Source organism: Suncus etruscus, chromosome 17 (assembly GCF_024139225.1).
Source record: "Suncus etruscus isolate mSunEtr1 chromosome 17, mSunEtr1.pri.cur, whole genome shotgun sequence".
Classification (NCBI taxonomy): domain Eukaryota; kingdom Metazoa; phylum Chordata; class Mammalia; order Eulipotyphla; family Soricidae; genus Suncus; species Suncus etruscus.
The window spans coordinates 22850632-22868724 of record NC_064864.1 but is presented as its reverse complement, the minus strand read 5'-3'; the positions used below and the strand labels follow the sequence as shown (position 1 = coordinate 22868724).

Sequence of the window (18093 nt, the reverse complement as noted above, 5' to 3'; positions counted from 1 at the left end):
TCTCTAAGATCTGCCAGGAATAAACCCTGAGCACAGGGCCGGGCGGTGGCGCTGGAGGTAAGGTGCCTGCCTTGCCTGCGCTAGCCTAGGACGGACCGCGGTTCGATCCCCCGGCGTCCCATATGGTCCCCCAAGAAGCCAGGAGCAACTTCTGAGCGCATAGCCAGGAGTAACCCCTGAGCGTCACAGGGTGTGGCCCAAAAACCAAAAAAAAAAAAAAAAAAAAAAAAAACCCTGAGCACAGAGGCAAGAGTAATCCCTAAGCACAGTTGGGTATGGAACCTCAAAAAAAGAAAGGAAAAAAAAAAGAAAAGAAACTAGAGCTGGAGATAGTATAGTGGGTAGGGCACTTGCCTTGCACATAGCTGACCTGGGTTCATTTTCTTGCATCTCATATGGTTCCCCCAACCACTACCATCACCTAGTAATCCTTGAAGGCAAGGATCCTTGAAAACAAGGAGCAAGCCCTTAGCATAGCTGGGTGTAGCCAAAACAAAAAAAAAAAACAAAAAACAAAAAAACAAAAAAAAAAAAACAAAAACAAGAAAAAAGAAAAGCAGTGATTATGATATTTGCATTGAATGTGGTCAACCCCCCAATTTGATCCCTGGAACCCCAAGTCCCACTGGAGTGAGAGAATGAGAGAGTGAGAGTGAGAGTGAGAGAGAGAGGGAGAGAGAGAAAGAGAGAAAGAGAAAGAAAGAGAGAGAGAGAAGGAGAGAGGGAGGGAAGGAGAGAGAAAGAGAGAGAAGAGAAAGAGAGAGGGGAGAAAGAAGAGAGAGGGAAAGAGGGAGAGAGAGGGAGAGAGAGAGAGAGAGACAGAGAGAGAGACAGAGAGAGAGACAGAGAGAGAGAGAGAGAAGAAAAGCAAAGTCCTGGAGCTGGAGCAATAACACAGTAACCTGGGTTCAATCCTTGGCATCCCATATGGTCCCCTGGAGAGCGTGAGCCAGGAGTAACCCCTGAGCACTGCCAGGTGTAGCCCAACAACTAAAAAAACAAAACACAAAATCACCAAGGTCCTTGACCTCAAAGAGTTGAAATGAGGGGCCGGCAAGGTGGCGTTAAAGGTAAGGTGTCTGCCTTGCAAGCGCTGCCAAGGAAGGACAGCGATTCACGCTTAGCCAGGAGTAACCCCAGAGCATCAAACGGGTGTGGCCCAAAAAAACAAAACAAAACAAAAAAAGAGTTGAAATGAAAAGCAATGACCAAATAAAGAACAGTGACAGTAGCCAACTGAGACAAGTGGGGAGCAACCAGTGAGGGGTTTACAGCACTGTTAGTGGCACCTGCACCCATGCTGGGATACCCATGCACTGAACCTGACCCTCTTGACATTCCTTTTTTTTTTTTTTTTTTTTTTTGGTTTTTGGTCCTAACCCAGTGGTACTCAGGGAATACTCCTAGCTCTGCATTTAGAGATAACTATTCGTGGAACTGGAGGACTATACGGGTGCCATGAAACAAACCTGGGTCAGTGAAGTACAAACAAAGTGCTCTGCCCTCTGTACTCTCTCTGGTCCCACTTTTTATGTTTTACAAGTTCCCTTATCCAGGGCTCCATGCTTTCATCAGCTAACTGATAGGTCCGAAACATAAGCAACCCAGTTCTCAGGCCTGGTTCTCAGAATTTACCAGGCTTCTGGTAAAGTAGACTAATCCCCCAGAAAGCTGAAGACGTAAGAGGTCATCAATAATCATACACACACTTCTGCCAAGGAAATCCCCTCTAGGAAGCAAATGATATAAGCAAACGTGTTAAGTCATGGAAACTTTTCTCAGGAAGAGATTTAGTAACAATCTAAGGCACTTCAAGGCAACTTCAAGGCACTTCAAGGCACCAATTATGAAGACCAAAGAAATCAGGAAAATACTTAGATTGCGGTAATTTGTTTAAGATGACGCACAGGGGCCAGAGCAATGGCACAGCCGTAGGGCGTTTGCTCTGCACATGGCCTACCCCAGAGGGACCCAGATTCTTATCATAATCCCATATGGTTTCCGGAGCCCCTGAGCACTGCTGGGTGTGACCCAAAAAAACAAAAAAATAAATACATTTACATTTAAAAAATAAAAAATAGGGCTGGAGCAATAGCACAGCAGGAGGGTATTTGCCTTTCACACAGCTGATCCAGGACAGACCTCGGTTCAATACCAGGCGTCCCATAGGGTCCCCCAAGCCAGGAGCGATTTCTGAGCACATAGCCAGGAGTAACCTCTGAGCATCACCAGGTGTGACCCAAAAACCAAAAATAACAAAAGGGGGGCATCCAGAGAGAGAGCACAGCGGTAGGGCATTTGCCTTGCACACAAACAATCCAGGACAGACTGTGGTTTGAATCCCGGCATCCCATATGGTCCCCCGAGTATGCCAGGAGAGATTTCTGAGTGCAGAGCCAGGAGCAACCCGAGCACCGCTGGGTATGACCCAAAAACCAAAGATGAATGAATGAATGAATGAATGAATGAATAAAAAATAAAAATGATGTGCAGAGAGCTCAGACGGCTAAGGGCATGCTTTACAGGCAGTGGCCAGGTTCAGTCAGATACAGAATGATGAGAAGAGCAGAAGGTGGTCAGGGATACAGAGTAGCTGTATGGAAGGCAGGTGCCTCAGCAGTCTGAGTATACCATGGTCACCATCAAGGATGGGCAACACACATATCACACAGAGCCTCCCACACTTAAGGGGAGGGAGGAGCCTGAGGCCCATGTGTCTAACACACAGTGAAAAGGCAAAAGCAGAACTTCAACTGAGAGTCTATATCCTCAAAATCTATGCCCTGATGCTCTGAATATCATGTTCCAGGATCCCAATGAAGGTAAGGGACTGCTCACACAGTTGCTGAGTCTGGGTTAGGCAGAGCCCACAGGTTCATGTACCATTCATATTCCAGGTAAAGGCATCCCGTAGCTTCTGCCCATCGATCTCCATATCCAGGCGGATGGGGACCAACACCTCAGGCTGGGACGCATTCTCATGGATCACAGCTGGGTCATGATCATCAAAGCTGGAAGGAGAGTGACAGCAAAGTCAGCAAGGGACACTGTGGGATCTTGTACTCAGGGACAGGTGACTGATAGCAAACCTGATGAGGAGGGAAAAGTCTGTGTCCTACAAGGGACCTTCCAAAAAATGGCAAAGTCAGCAGAATCCTGACCAGCAGGGGTCTCTAGGCCACAGGAGCAGAGCTCCCACAGAAATATAAGTAGGGAGAGGGAGCTGCTGGCAGAACAACAGCGGGGACAAGACCCAGGAGAAATAAAGGGGTCTTTCTGACAGGGAGATTTATGCCACAAAGAAGACAAGACTTCCACAGAAAGCTGGGGAGGGCATTTCCAAAAGAGAAAATACTTGAGCAAAGGCCAAGGGCAATTGCAGGAACAGCCAGAGCACTGCAGGTAGGTGCAGGTAGAGGCAGAGGACAACGTGGGGAACACTGGAAAGCCATGGGCCAGATCTGCCACGGTGCTGACAGTTCTCCATTCGCAGCAGCAGAATCTGCGTCAACCCTGAGGAGCTCCATGCTGCTACATGGTCATACCTGGATTCTAAGTTGTCAAAGAAAAGAAACAAGGGTGACAGACTGGAGGCTAGGGAACCGAAGAATGTCTGGAACATAAAGTCAGAGAATTGCTCTCACAAAAGAGGAGAGAGGAAGTCAGCACAGGCCAGACACCACCAGAGCTTTGGGGAAAACCCAAGGAAAGGAACCAGAGTGCCAGAGATAGGTAGAGGTAGCCATTCTGAACGAGACACTGAAAAATCAACACCTCGGAAAGCAGGCAAAAGGGAAGATGAGAAAGGAAGCAGGTGGGTGCCAAGCAGCAGAGGGAGAAGGGATTGGAGTTTCTGGGTGGCTCTGGCAGCAGCGGAGGCAGATGTGTGTACAGTGCAGTGAAAGTGGCAGAGGTCACAGGAGTAGACACCAAAGAGAGGCACAGACTCCAATTGTGTATGTGTAGAAGACCACCAGTGTAGGACGTAAACTCAGCTTGGGTTGAAGGAGCTTGGGCCTGAAGGGAGCTGGGCAAGGTAGGCTGGCCAAAAGAGTGAGCAAATAAAAAAGTGCTGAGACTGTCTTTGTGGTGTCAGGAAGAGGAAGCTTGCCAAGACTGTGGCCTGGGCTTAGTTGAATCCTGGAATGGCCAAATCTGCAGGCAGCATCTAACAGAGAAAGCTAGGCAGGAGGCTGAATATCAAGGCCAGCTCAGAAAAATATAAGGCAAAAAAAAAAAAAAAGGGGGGCCGGGTGGTGGCGCTAGAGGTAAGGTGCCTGCCTTGCCTGCGCTAACCTTGGATGGACCGCGGTTCGATCCCCCGGTGTCTCATATGGTCCCCCAAGCCAGGAGCAACTTCTGAGCACATAGCCAGGAGTAACCCCTGAGCGTCACTGGGTGTGACCCAAAAACCAAAAACCAAAAAAAAAAAAAAAACATATGTCTACATATATCTACATCCTATATATCTACATCCTAATTTTTGGAACCTATGATCATTCATTTTTATGGTTAAAAATATCTACATATATCTACATATATCTACAACATATATCTACAACATATATCTACATCCTAATTTTTGGAACCTATGATCATTCATTTTTATGGTTAAAAATAAAATTAAGGGGCCGGTGAGGTAGTGCTAGAGGTAAGGTGTCTGCCTTGCAAGCGGCGTCCCATATGGTCCACCCAAGCCAGGGGCAATTTCTGAGCACTTAGCCAGGAGTAACCCTTGAGCATCAAACGGGTGTGGCCCGAAAAAAAATTAAGATTCTGAAAAAAAAAAAAAAAAAAGAGAGAGAGATTCTGAAAACATGGGCCAGAGAGATAGCATGGAGATAAGGTGTTTGCCTTTCATGCAGAAGGATGATGGTTCGAATCCCAGCATCCCATATGGTCCCCTGTGCCTGCCAGGGGCGATTTTCTGACCATGGCCAGGAATGACCCCTGAGTGCTGCTGGGTGTGACCCGCCAAAAAAAAAATAGAAGATTCTGAAAACGTGATGGTTAAATTTAGGAATTTCAGGGCTGCCCTAAGCACAGCCAGGTGTGGCCCTAAAACAAAACCAAAATGATTTTTAGAGATTATCCCCAGAGAATTTAAATTATAGCATGTGTCCCTATGGAGAGGCAAGAAGAAATTGCATTGACAATGGAGAAGGACATGTGACCACAAAAGTAGAGACTAGAATGATACGGTCCCAAGCTCATGAATGCCTGAAGCAACCAGAAGCTAAAAGTGTCAAACAACCTTTGAATTCCTAGGACTATGGCCTGATTAAAATCCCATGGCATAAGGAATAACTGACTATTAAGAACTATTAAAGATGGGACCAGAGAGATAGCATGGAGGTAAGGCGCTTGCCTTGCATGCAGAAGGTCGGTCGAATCCCGGCATCCCATATGGTCCCCCGAGCCTGCCAGGAGCGATTTCTGAGCATAGAGCCAAGAGTAACCCCTGAGCGCTACCGGGTATGACCCCCCACAAAAAAAAGGGGGGGCCGGAGAGATAGCATGGAGGTAAGGCGTTTGCCTTTCATGCAGGAGGTCGTCGGTTCGAATCCCGGCGTCCCATATGGTCCCCCGTGCCTGCCAGGAGCAATTTCTGAGCCTGGAGCCAGGAATAACCCCTGAGCACTGCCGGATGTGACCCAAAAACCACAAAAAAACAAACAAACAAAAACCTATTAAAGAGAATAAACTCTGAGACCAGAATGACTGTACAGTGAGTAGGACACTTATCTTGTATGTAGTTGACACAGGCATCCCATACAATCCCTTGAACCATCAGGTGTGATCTCTAAACTGAGTGTGACCAATAAAAAAGCAAAAAAAGAGAGAGAATAAACTGATTGCTTTAAGCCACCCAGTTTGTCGTGGTATGTGCCAGCAGAGTAGCCACAAGGGACTTACATCACAAATGTGACATGAATGGCACTTAAAGCTGACATAAAAAAAAAACAACATGAAGGTCCCAGTATTAACCCTCCTCAAAGTGCTAGGGAAATTGAGAGAGCAGCAAGACTAAAGCAGGCAGAGCAGACACTAGGGACAGTGGGCAAAGCCTCGGGGGTTAGGGGGTAGCAGAGAACTCTGGGAAGCATTGTGGAAGTAGAACGTTCAGGGAAGGAGATGGATTGAGGGGGAAAGATATACACTCACCAGAGAGGGAAAGTCCTCTTTTTGTCCCGGCCCATGCGGTTCCTGTTAATGGTTGTGGAACATGGCACAGCGTCTAGATGGTGGGAGCTGTTGGGCAGGGTGGGTACCCACTGGCTGTTCCTCTTTGCTTTCTGTTCCCTGGGGAGACATGGGGGAACACTACATCAGCCCAACAACACATACTACCCCTCGGTGTCAAGTCCTGGTTACCGGAAGCCCATGGGGCACCTGCTGGGCTCCACTCTTGTGGGGACCTCTGTGCACTCCAAGCTCTGTAGGCTTCTGTTTCCCAGGCTCATTCACCTGCCAAAGAGTATTAAAGCCAGGAAAGTGTCTGAGTCACAAGGGAGGAGAAAGTGGTGGACCTGGATCTGGATGCCATGTTCCTCTGACCTGGAGCAGATTTGTGCTACAAGGACTGAGCAAAGGCAGCACTGCAGGAACAGAGGTGGCAGCAAGGAGGAGGATTGGCCAAGTTTAGGTCTTGGCTAAGGCTAGAAATTAGACAGAGGGTCCCTATCCAGGGTGGCCTGCCACAGGAAAAACTAACAGTAGGCAGGGATCAGGCTCTGAGGGACTTAGGCCAGGAGATAAACGGCCAGACAGCGTTTCAGGCCTGTTGATGCAGATCTCTGCCTATACCTGCAGTTCTCCAAGGGCCACCTGGTGCCAGAGACCAACTCAGGGTCTCACACAGAATCTAGCTGCCTCAGATTAAGTTTAGATAGGTCGATGGGCCTATCTGGGGGCAAGGATATGGTTTCCTAGCTTCCAGACTAGTAGAGTTTAGGTGATGAATTGATAAATGTTTTCTAGAAAATGATGCTCTAAGTCATGAAAGACATCCAGGCCCCATAAAGAGCTCATTCTCTCTCTGGATTACAGCTGGATACCAAAAGCTCTTTTACACTGGGCTCCAGCAGCAGGTGAGACAAAGCAGTTGCAACCCTACTGAGCGGCACGCATCCCTTATCATCCTTGACAGCGGCATCCCTAGCAATGTGATTATAAGCAATAAGGCGACCAGGCTTGAAGCACCCTCTATCCTCAATATCTACACCAAGTCTTCTTCAACCTTTTTTTGGCTAGAGTTCAGAGCGTGTTGCCACAGTGACTTCCTGCCAGTTAATCCCACTGAAGGGGGTTGGATGTATCAGCATATCTTCTTGACAGTCGCCAAAAGCAGGATTTTATGACCAACTTTACCTTATGTGACACTTGAGGAAAAAAAAGGGAATGTGGGACTAATCTGGGCAGGAGCTAAGAGCCAAGGCTACACAGCCTTCAGCTTATCTGGACCAGTAGCATCTAGTCCTGGCCAAATACTCACATAGAACTTGAAGTGGTGAATTCCTAGCCCATCCTCAGTTAAGTGACTCCCCTCTCTGATGGGCCCCAAAGTAAGAATTCCTCACAAATTCCAGGGTGATACCAGTGTGGCTGTGGCTGTATTTGGGAACTATAGATCTAGATTAACCAGTTTTTTGACCGGTGAGCATGGAGAGTCAACCAGGTCACGTCCAACATCCTCTCCATAACAAGGAGGCCTCGACAGTACACCCTCTGTTCCATGCCTAGGCCACTCTGCCAAGCCCTCCTGTAATAGCTGTCACAACTAATCAAAATCTGTCTTAATGTGAGCATGAAGACAGGGTCAAAGAACCTGATTTACTGAGTCAAGTGATACAACCTTCCTTCCACCAGGTCTGCCCGCAAGCCCCAAGACTTAGCAGGACATTTGGTGACAGGGACAGAGGGCCCAGCCTTCCTATGGGGCTGACTGGATTGTGGGATGGCACTTGTTAAGGGATCGCCACTTAAAATGTCTCTCCATCACTCCCAACTGTTCTCTCAGCTGTTCTTCACATGACATGATCATCAAGAAAGTGTTTACCACCACATAAAGATTCCTGCTGACATGTGCAGACTTGAAAGTCCCATCCATGTGCACACAATTTGCTTTCGTCACTTCCCCAGGAAAAGTCTAGCCATCCCTCAGGGAGAAAAAAAATCTGCAGAGCTGGATGCCTGCCACCTTTTTAGGAGAGGGAGTGGGAGGAGTAGTAGTATAAAAACAAACCAAGAACACAGATGAGAGAAAATCTGGATGAAAATTTTCCATAACCACATCACTAAAACATAACCCTCTACAAAAACCCAAGTTTTTGTGCATATAAGTACCATGTTTCTTTGAGAGCTGGGAGTGTAATATAGGAATTCTACACATTTCACTCAGGAACTATATGTGAGGCTGTGGCGGAGTCCCCTTAACCGTGACAGAGACTTGAAAGAGAACTCTTCTGGAACACAGACGTGACAGAGAAGGCCAAGTCCCTCACGTTAACTGCTTCTTCCCTCACTTCCCCAAAAATAACTGTTAATTTCTTGTGGTTCCTTGTTTCTCATGATTATTGAATTCTACCAAAGACATCTCTGTGCTTTGCTTTTTAATTAGTTCTCTGATGACACCCCTAAAGCAAAATTAAGGGGCTAGAGAACAGAGATGTTTGATGACACGCTTCGAAAAAGATCACGTTCAGCCACCACAACCCCGTGAATGTACCCAGCCATAGCACCCTCTCACTGTTTTCTGCTGCCAGTTTATTTTTTCACTTTGAATTTTACAAATTACACTCATGGACAAAGAGTGTTCCCTGTTTTTGCTTGCTCTTTATATTTTTGTTACGAGCCACCCCTTTTCCAATCTATCTATTGGGTATCCAAATGATTTTGATAAATCTGAATGGTAGATGCATTAGCTACATCCGACTCACCTGTTTGTTACAACAAATATTGTGTAAAGTTTCTAAGCCTATGCAAGTCCATCTATGTTTGTTTCCAGAATCCAGCTCTTGGCTTACATTTCTAAGAAACCCAAAGACAGAGAAAAAACTCAGAAGCCTGATAAGGCGATTTCTAAGCAAAGTGGGTAAAGTGTTGAAAAGTATTTCAGGTCAACTTTACCACACCCCTCAGAGGACTATGAGGAAGATATGTTGTCTCCAGGACCCACCCTGGCCAGTTAACCTGTGCATTACCTGAGGTAGGTGGGGGGCTCCGTGCTGATGGACACAGCCTTATACTTCTCATCGTTGCCATCTAGAATCTCTTCCACCTCTGAGGCTTTCAGTAGGGTCACACTGGTGGCCAGGGTGGTGTATCCGTGATCTGCAACAAGACACCGCTGCCATCACCATGCTGACGGGGCCCAAGGCAACAACAGCCAGTCAACGGATGCAACACATCCAAGTCCTCACATGCAAGAGGTGGGAAAAGCAGGTGTCAACCTTACTATTGCTGAATGCTGGTCTCTTCCAAAAGGGCAGTCTGGACTGAATGCTCAATTTCAAGGTCCTACTGGGTAAACACTCCCTTAGGACTGGAACTAATTTGTTGGGAGCATGCTGGCTCCGGGCAGAGGAAATACTGAGGACAGGAGCAGCTGCAGCACAGAGTGGCCCAGGGGGCCTGGTTATGGTGCAAAGCTCCAGAGTACTATCACCAGTGGGAAGAGGTATGATACCACAACATGAAGCACAGTGGAGAGATGGAATGAAAGATGGAAAAGACTTTTCTTTTAAAACAAGAGCCCAGAGAGTTGCAAAAGGTGCTGCTGCATGTAGGACATCAATTTCTGGGTATGTGCCAAGTAAACATACTTTCTGGGAAGCAGGAGAGATAGTAAGGGCCCCATGACACACAGCTCTTCTATGGAACCTTGGCCAAGAGCGATGACCTGTCTGCGAACTCAGCCCAGCTTCCCCTGAAGAAACAAGTCAGTTAGGGGAAAGGTCTCCAAAGCACAAGGCTGAAGAGTCACCAAGGCCAGATTACAAAGGGGAAAGTAAAGTTGAGAACTCACGGGCCCAGAGAGATAGCACAGCGGCGTTTGCCTTGCAAGCAGCCAATCCAGGACCAAAGGTGGTTGGTTCGAATCCTGGTGTCCCATATGGTCCCCCCGTGCCTGCCAGGAGCTATTTCTGAGCAGACAGCCAGGAGTAACCCCTGAGCACCGTAGGGTGTGGCCCAAAAAAACAAAAACAAAACAAAACAAAAAAAAAGTTGAGAACTCACAGCATTAGAGGCTGATGCTCCACTGAGTGGTAGAAGAAGTGGTGAAAAAAAAAAAAGAGACTTTCAAGTGAATGAGGGAAAATGTTATAGTAACAGATTTAAAAAATAAAATAAAATAAAAAGCAGCTCCGGCTCCTGCATTAAAAGAACCTTTACAATGACCACAAAGGACAAGACCACAGCAATACCTACGAGGACAAACGGACAGATTGTGGAGAGCATGTGAGCACGCGCACACACACACACACACACATACACAAGGCTTTGGGCTGTCTTCACCCAGGCCCAGGGCAGCTTTCTACAAGGTGTCAATGACAAGTGGGAAGTTGTTTCCCCACCTGCCAAATGTCATGGCGCCGCCACACCTTGGTGAGACTGTCCCCAATGCAAGGTGGGCCAGGGCCTTCAGGTGTGTAAAAAAAGTTGTCTGTCTGTCACCCTGCACAGAGCTGCCAGCGGGGACAGCTCCTCTAGCATGCCCACGCACAATTCGGCATGAGGAGAGGCACATGCACGCGTGCTCAAGCGCACCGGCTGCCAGGACGGAGGACTACGGGATGGAAGCCAAGCGGTGAAAGCCCCAGGGAGAGTGGGCGCAGGGGCCACCACCCGCCACTCGGGCTGCATGGAGGGTGACGATGGCAACACGCCCACAGCAGACGGCAGAGCATCACAGCATTCCGAAAACGTTTTGAGACCAACTTGTCTTCACCACACCTGCCGTCGCCCCGGCTCCGCCCCCTCTCCTGCTGATCCAGGACCCCCACTGGCTGCCTGAGCAGTCGGGACAGGTGGGTGGCAAGCCCGGCCCTGGGATGTTCCCTGTCACTCTAAGGTCAGGGGCTGCAGTGAAGACACTATGGAGTAAAAACGTTTTGATCCTCATGACATTAGCGAGTGGTTTTGAAACAGGTTTACAAACCCTCGTGAAGACGCACCCTTAGTGTTAGGTTTTGTTTTTTTACCATGTGACGATGCAACTATTTTCTTCCTCTCTTCCACAGTGGCTAGCCGCCTCCAGAGTGAGGGGTACCTCTTGTACAGAGAACCTCGGAACATACGGAGGTAGTTCCCCACCTATGAGTAAAGCAAGAAGGCTCATTATGAGAATCAAGTCCCCATACCGAAGGGGCGGGGGAATCCTGAGACAGAGGCTGCACTGGATCGAGTGTCAGACACAGACCTCCATAAAAAATCACATTCTACTGACAGCATGGGTTCAACAGCAGTGCACATCTGGCCCCCATCTGCCCTTCTGGGGTGGAGAATAACATCTGCATCCCGATGACAGAACCGAGCGAGATCCCAAGAGGTCTGACCAATGCATGGGAGGAGGGCCCCAAGTTCACCAAGAAGCCCCCAGAAAGAACTAAGAAGCTGGTGTTGATTTGGATTTGGGAATGAGGATCTCTGGCACTTTCTAGAAATATAAAGCCTCTTTGACTCTCTTTTATCTTAAGAACAGGACTTTGATACTTTTACGAGGCAATAAACACCAAAAAGCTCTTTAATTTCAAACAGATGCAGGGTGATTTCCCCCCCTGGCCTCTGTTGCTTTCTTTAGTAACACAACCGCAACCAGGAATACCAGAAGAATTTTCCAAAGGGTTTGAAAAAGCACTTATCAGCAATCACCAGATTGCTACATAAATCATTACAGCCCCTAAACAATAGTCTCGGTTGACTTGTGCCAAATACTCCAATATGACTTCCTTAATGAAATGGAACTGCATGCGAACGTTTTTAGAGAGAAGTCCCATCACCTCTCTGACCTTTCCAAAATGATCACTGGTATCACGTTCCAGGGGAGGGCCAGGGGTCTGGCTCCACTTGTAATTAGCCATCAACTCTTTTTTGGGGGGGTCTCCTTACTCATTTGTCAAAAGCTCAACGACTCTGAACCATCACACCTATCACTCCCATGCGCCTTCCCAGCACAGTATGTGTTCAATAAGAACATGTTTCTGAGGGCAGAAAAGAACAATAGTGAAGTGAGTAGGTAAGGCATCTGACTTGCATGTGGCCAACCCATGTTCAAGTTCAATTCCCCAGCATTCTGTATGGCCCCCAGCATACAGCCAGGAGTAACACCTGAGCACTGCTGGTTATAGCCCCAAAACTGAACAAACAAGCAAAAATTAACCACGTTTTCTGCGTAGAACCAAGATTTCTATGATGGATGACCCATGCTGTGAAAGGAACATTGGTTGTCCTTGTTCAAAATAGCATGCACAGGGCCCGGAGAGATAGCACAGCAGCGTTTGCCTTGCAAGCAGCCAATCCAGGACCAAAGGTAGTTGGTTCGAATCCCAGTGTCCACATGGTCCCCCGTGCCTGCCAGGAGCTATTTCTGAGCAGACAGCCAGGAGTAACCCCTGAGTACAGCCGGGTGTGGCCCAAAAACCAAAAAAAAAAAAAAAAAAGCATGCACAGGGCTGGAGAGATAGCATGGAGGTAGGGGCGTTTGCCTTGCGCGCAGAAGGACAGTGGTTCAAATCCGGCCTCCATTATGGTCCCCTGAGCCTGCCAGGAGCAATTTCTGAGCGTAGAGCCAGGTGTAACCCCTGAGCACTGCTGGGTGTGACCCAAAAACCAAAAAATCAACAACAACAACAACAACAACAACAAAAGAGCATGCACAGAGAGTGGCCTGTGTGTCCCACACAAAGCACAAACCTCTCAGCTCTTTGGCTCCTGTATCATCCCCATCCCAGGGGAGAGTTGCAATTCAAAGAGAGACAAGAATGTGGCCCCAACATACACACTGATTCACAGATCTCTAGGACTCTCAGGTCTCAAGAGACCTGAGTTCCAAATACCCTTTCCTTGGTTTTCCCTGAAACAGTCATTGCCCTCTCTGAACCTGAGCTTCCCCAGTGTAAAATGAAGATACAAACTTGGGGAGCCTTTAGGATCCTCTCAGCTCTGTCCTCTGGCTTGATAAACTACGATGACAGCACAAGGCATCTTGTGAAGATGAAGAACAGTGTTCCACATGCAGTACCCATGTGAATGCCTATATCTCGTGAAGTGCTGGGTATAGCACGATGCCAGACTGCCTCTGTGCCCAGCGGGGCCACTACAAACTGGATCTCAAACAACTGTTCTCACTCACTGAGCTCAAAGGAAAAAACAGAATCAGAATTACAAAACCTATTTGTATGGTAGAGATGAACTTCATCGAAGCCTCACATGAGCCACCGACCCACTTTCTCTCAATGTGTTCCATCTCAAAAAATAAAAGTTTCTGTCCAGAGTCAAGGTCCAGCTGCTTTTTCTGACCATAGGTCAGGTAAGGTTCTCCTTAAAACTCCTCACTATCTCAAAATGAAATCCTCAAGTGCCTTTCATAGCTGGCATTTAGGCAGGCGCGTGCCAACCCAAGAGGATCTTCTTTGCAAAGGTAAATGAACAGGCATTGGCTCCATTCCTCCAGCGCAGAAATCTGTGAAGAGCAGAATGTAATAACATTCCAAAGCAAAACAAAACAAAACAAAACATTGGAGCCAGGGGCTAGAACAATAGGACAGAGAGTAGAGCGCTTGCCTTACAGATGGAAGGCATGGGTTTAATTCCCAGCATTTCACAGGGTCCCCGAAAACCTTCAGGAGCAATTTTTTTTGGGGGGTGAAGAGTTTGGGGCCACACCCGGTGACACTCAGGGGCTACTCCTGGCTAAGCACTCAGAAATTGCTCCTGGCTTGGGAAACCAAATGAGATGCCAGGGATCGAACCATGATTCGTCCTGGGTCAGCCATATACAAGGCAAACAAATGCCCTACTGCTGTGCCACCACTTCTGCTCCTTCAGGAATAATTCTTGAGTGCAGTGCCAGGAGTTAGCCCTGAGCATCACTGGATGTGACCCAAATACCCCGCCCTCCAAAAATTTTAAACAAAAATATTAAGATATTTGGCTGGAGGGGCCAGAGAGATAGCATGGAGGTAGGGCATTTGCCTTGCATGCAAAGGGACGGTGGTTCGAATCCCAGCATCCCATATGGTCCCCTAAGCCTACAAGGAGAGATTTCTGAGCATAGAGCCAGGAGTGGCCCCTGAGTGCTGCCAGGTGTGACCCAAAAATCAAAACCAAAAAAAAAAATTGGCTGGAGAGGGGGCCGGAGAGATAGCATGGAGGTAAGGCATTTACCTTTCATGCAGAAGGTCATCGGTTCGAACCCCGGCATCTCATATGGTCCCCCGTGCCTTGCAGGAGCAATTTCTGAGCACGGAGCCAGGAAAAACCCCTGAGCCCTGCCGGGTGTGACCCAAAAACCACAATAAATAAATAAATAAATAAATAAATAAATAAATAAATAAATAAATAAATAAATAAAAATGGGGCCCAGAGAGATAGCACAGCGGTGGCGTTTGCCTTGCAAGCAGCCGATCCAGGACCAAAGGTGGTTGGTTCAAATCCCGGTGTCCCATATGGTCCCCCGTGCCTGCCAGAAGCTATTTCTGAGCAGACAGCCAGGAGTAGCCCCTGAGCACTGCCGGGTGTGGCCCAAAAACCAAAAAAAATGGCTGGACAGATAGTACAGTGGGTAAGACACTTGCTTTGCACAAAGCCAACCCAGGTTCAATCCCCAGAATCCTATACAGTCCTCCAGGCAAGCCGGAAGTAATTCTTGAGAGTAATCCCTGAACACTGCTGAGTATGGCCCAAAAACCAAACAAATTTTAATGACTGCATTCTGCCCTTCTTGTTTTAGAAAAACTATTGAGGCTGGAGAAATAGTACGGGGTTAAGGTGCTTGCCTTGCTAACCCTAGTACCACGTGTGATCCCCAACCACTGCTAGGAGTGCATGAGCACGTGCATGTGTGGCCCAAACCCCTTGCTTCCATAAAAACTGGTGGAAAATGGCAACACTCAAGTCCTGATAATACTGACAATGGTCTGATATTCAAACACAGTTAAGCAGAATCATAAAGTGTTCCAAAAGTAGTGGCCATCAGAAAGCAATTCCCAAGAAAAAAGAAAGAAAGAAAAAAAACAGAGAAGCAAAAGTGTAAAAACTGGAATGAGGGCCCGGAGAGATAGCACAGAGGTGTTTGCCTTGCAAGCAGCCGATCCAGGACCAAAGGTGGTTGGTTCGAATCCCGGTGTCCCATATGGTCCCCCGTGCCTGCCAGGAGCTATTTCTGAGCAGACAGCCAGGAGTAACCCCTGAGCACCACCGGGTGTGACCCAAAAACCAAAACCCCACCAAAAAAAAACTGGAATGAAAGAAATGTGGGCATAAGAAACTAAAAACTGCTTCAAGGAAAGGCAATGGCTGGCATTCCTATTTGTTTTTATAGAAGCCAACCTGGAGGGATAGAGGTGCCACCAAGCAGAGATGTCAGCGATGAACTCAGGGCCCTTTTATCTCCTAGGCCCCACTCCCTGGGACATGGTAACTGCTTTAGCTAGGCAGGATCCACACATACTTACCTCTCCTTCAAGGAGCTTAAGTATGCATGCATGGTACATGCATATGGGATTTGTACAGGAAGGGAAGTGAAGAAAAGCGAGAGACGGGCAATGAAGGAAGTGCTGGGAAAAGGGGAAGGAAGAAGGCAGGCAAAGCTAGCCATGTCAAAAATCAGTCTAATCTGACTGTCTTTAAGTTGAGAGTCTGCGAGCATGGCTCAGAATTTTTAGTAAAAATAAAACAGAAGCTGTTCCTGGTCTTCAGCCCAAAAAGAATCATTGTTTCAATCAAGACCATGACAGTTCCGTGTCCATGACAGTTCCACTTCTAGACCTAGTAGTCCAGGGTCTGTGATGCCTTAGAAAAACACCCAAGCAGGGGCCAGAGCGATAGCACATTCGGTAGGGCATTTTGCCTTGCACGTGGATAACCCAGAACAGACCTGGGTTCGAGTCCGGGCTTCCCACAGGGTCCCCTAAATAACCAGGAGCAATTTCTGAGCACATAGCCAGGAGGAACCCGGGTGCTAAGGAGTGTGGCCCCAAAACCAAAAAAAAAAAAAAAAAAAAGGAAAGAAAAGAAAAGAAACACCCAAGCAAGCATCCTCCTCTCCCCCTATTTCAGACAAGCCACTGAGCACATCCCCTATTTCCAGCCTGAGACTTGAGGATCCCTCCCAGAAGCTGGGCCCATGATGAGCAGGAAAGAGGGCGCCCAGAGGGAGCAACCTAGAAGCAGCTGAGCGCAGGTGGAATTCGAGCGCGCATCCCGCAAGGCCACGCCCACTGCTCGATAGGCACGCCCACAGATACGCCCATCGCTGGAAGGCCACGCCCACTCTCCCTGTTCTGTCGGCCAGACACGCTCGCCTCTCCCTGCCACACCCACCATTTCCAAAAGCCCCGCCCACGTCCACGCCTATCCCCATAAGCCACGCCCACCTCCCCTGCCATGCCTGTAGACACGCCCATCGCGCTCCCAAGCCACGCCCACCTCAGCGAGCCACGCCCACCGCGCGCCCCCGCCCCGTGATGAATGGGGACGCGCGCTCCCGTGGCGCACGCGGGAACGAGGCGAAGGCGCGCGCCCATGGGGCTACCTCAGAGCCGATCATGTAGAACTCGCCGTCGTCCTCCAACTGGAACTTGACGGGCTTCTGCCCGAAGGTCTTGCTCAGCGCCATCATCATCATTGTGGCGGCGGCGGAGGCGCGCGGCCAAGGCCGGGCTGCGAGAGATCGGGGAGGTCCGAGGAGGCGGCGGCGGCCGGGACGCGCCGCGCGGGCAACGCGGAACCAAGGCCAGGAAATGCAAAGGCGGGCCGGGTTTTGCTCTCGCCGCCGTCAAGCGCCTCAGCCGCCGCCGCCGCCGCCGCTGACTAGGCCGTCCTCAGTGCGCATGCGCACGCGCAAGAGTCACGTGACGCTAACGTGCGCGCCGCCGACGCCGGCACAAAAGACTGAGCGCGCGCCCCCGGGAGCTCCTTAAAGGAACCACGACCCCTGTCTCTTTGAGAACGGAGGAAGGGCGCTTGCCTGGCATGCAGAAGGACGGTGGTGCGAATCCCGGCATGGTCCTCCGAGCCTGCCAGGAGTGATTTCTGATTGTAGAGCCATGAGTAAACCCCTGAGTGCTGCCAGGTGTGACTCAAAAACAAGAAAGAAAGAAAGAAAAGAAAAGAAAAGAAAAGAAAAGAAAAGAAAAGAAAAGAAAAGAAGGAAGGAAGAGAGAAAGAAAGAAGAGAGAGAAAGAAAGAGAGAGGGAGGGGGAAGAAAGAAAGGAAAGAAAGAAAGAAAGAGAGAGAGAGAGAAAGAAAGAAAGAAAGAAAGAAAGAAAGAAAGAAAGAAAGAAAGAAAGAAAGAAAGAAAGAAAGAAAGAAAGAAAGAAAGAAAGAAAGAAAGAAAGAAAAAGAAAAGAAAAGAAAGACTTGGCATCAGAAGCAACCTTCTTGTGGACAGAAATAGCAAAATAGCAACCGAGTGCCTGATTTAGGTGCTGGCTAGCCCAGACCTACAGCTGAGGCTGGAACCCAGGCCAATGCAAGAGGAAAGAAGTGTGAAGATCTGAAAGCCAGGAAGAAGCCTCTGTTTTCCCCACTCAATATAGGCTACTCAAATGAGTAGATAAAAGGATCCCTAGAGGAGTTGGAAGAGAACCAACTAGCAGGAGCTCATGCTTTGCATGCAGGAACTGGGATTCATCCCCTAAACCACATTATCATTCTTTGCCTGAGTTGTGCAAAGAGCAATTCCTGAGCTATCTTCTGGACACCACTGGGTTTTGCCCCAGTGAGATAGTACAGAGGATAGGGCTCTTGCCTTGCACAAAACAAGCCTACCTTTTCTGATCCCTGTAGTGCCTATGGTTCCCTGAGCAAAAGAAAGGAAAGAAAAAAGTAGATTTGTTTCCTTGCTTTTCTTGTTTTGTGGCCATGGCG

At 48.4% G+C, this 18093-nt stretch overlaps 1 protein-coding gene across 2 annotated transcripts in view; it reads right to left on the bottom strand.

Moving 5' to 3' along the window:
- The window catches only part of SMARCB1 (SWI/SNF related, matrix associated, actin dependent regulator of chromatin, subfamily b, member 1), a 32473-nt gene extending 15432 nt beyond the window's left edge, over positions 1-17041 (bottom strand). The window contains exons 1-5 of one of the 2 annotated variants that reach the window (XM_049790709.1): positions 16757-17041; positions 11178-11316; positions 9204-9333; positions 6166-6303; positions 2884-3011 (exon numbers count right to left, since the gene is read on the bottom strand). In XM_049790709.1, coding sequence (XP_049646666.1) covers positions 2884-3011; positions 6166-6303; positions 9204-9333; positions 11178-11316; positions 16757-16849 — 628 coding nt within the window. In that variant the 5' untranslated portion in view covers positions 16850-17041. The remainder of the gene's footprint in view (positions 1-2883; positions 3012-6165; positions 6304-9203; positions 9334-11177; positions 11317-16756) is intronic. The other variant, XM_049790710.1, reaches the window with a different exon arrangement.
- Between the last annotated feature and the right edge of the window lie 1052 nt (positions 17042-18093).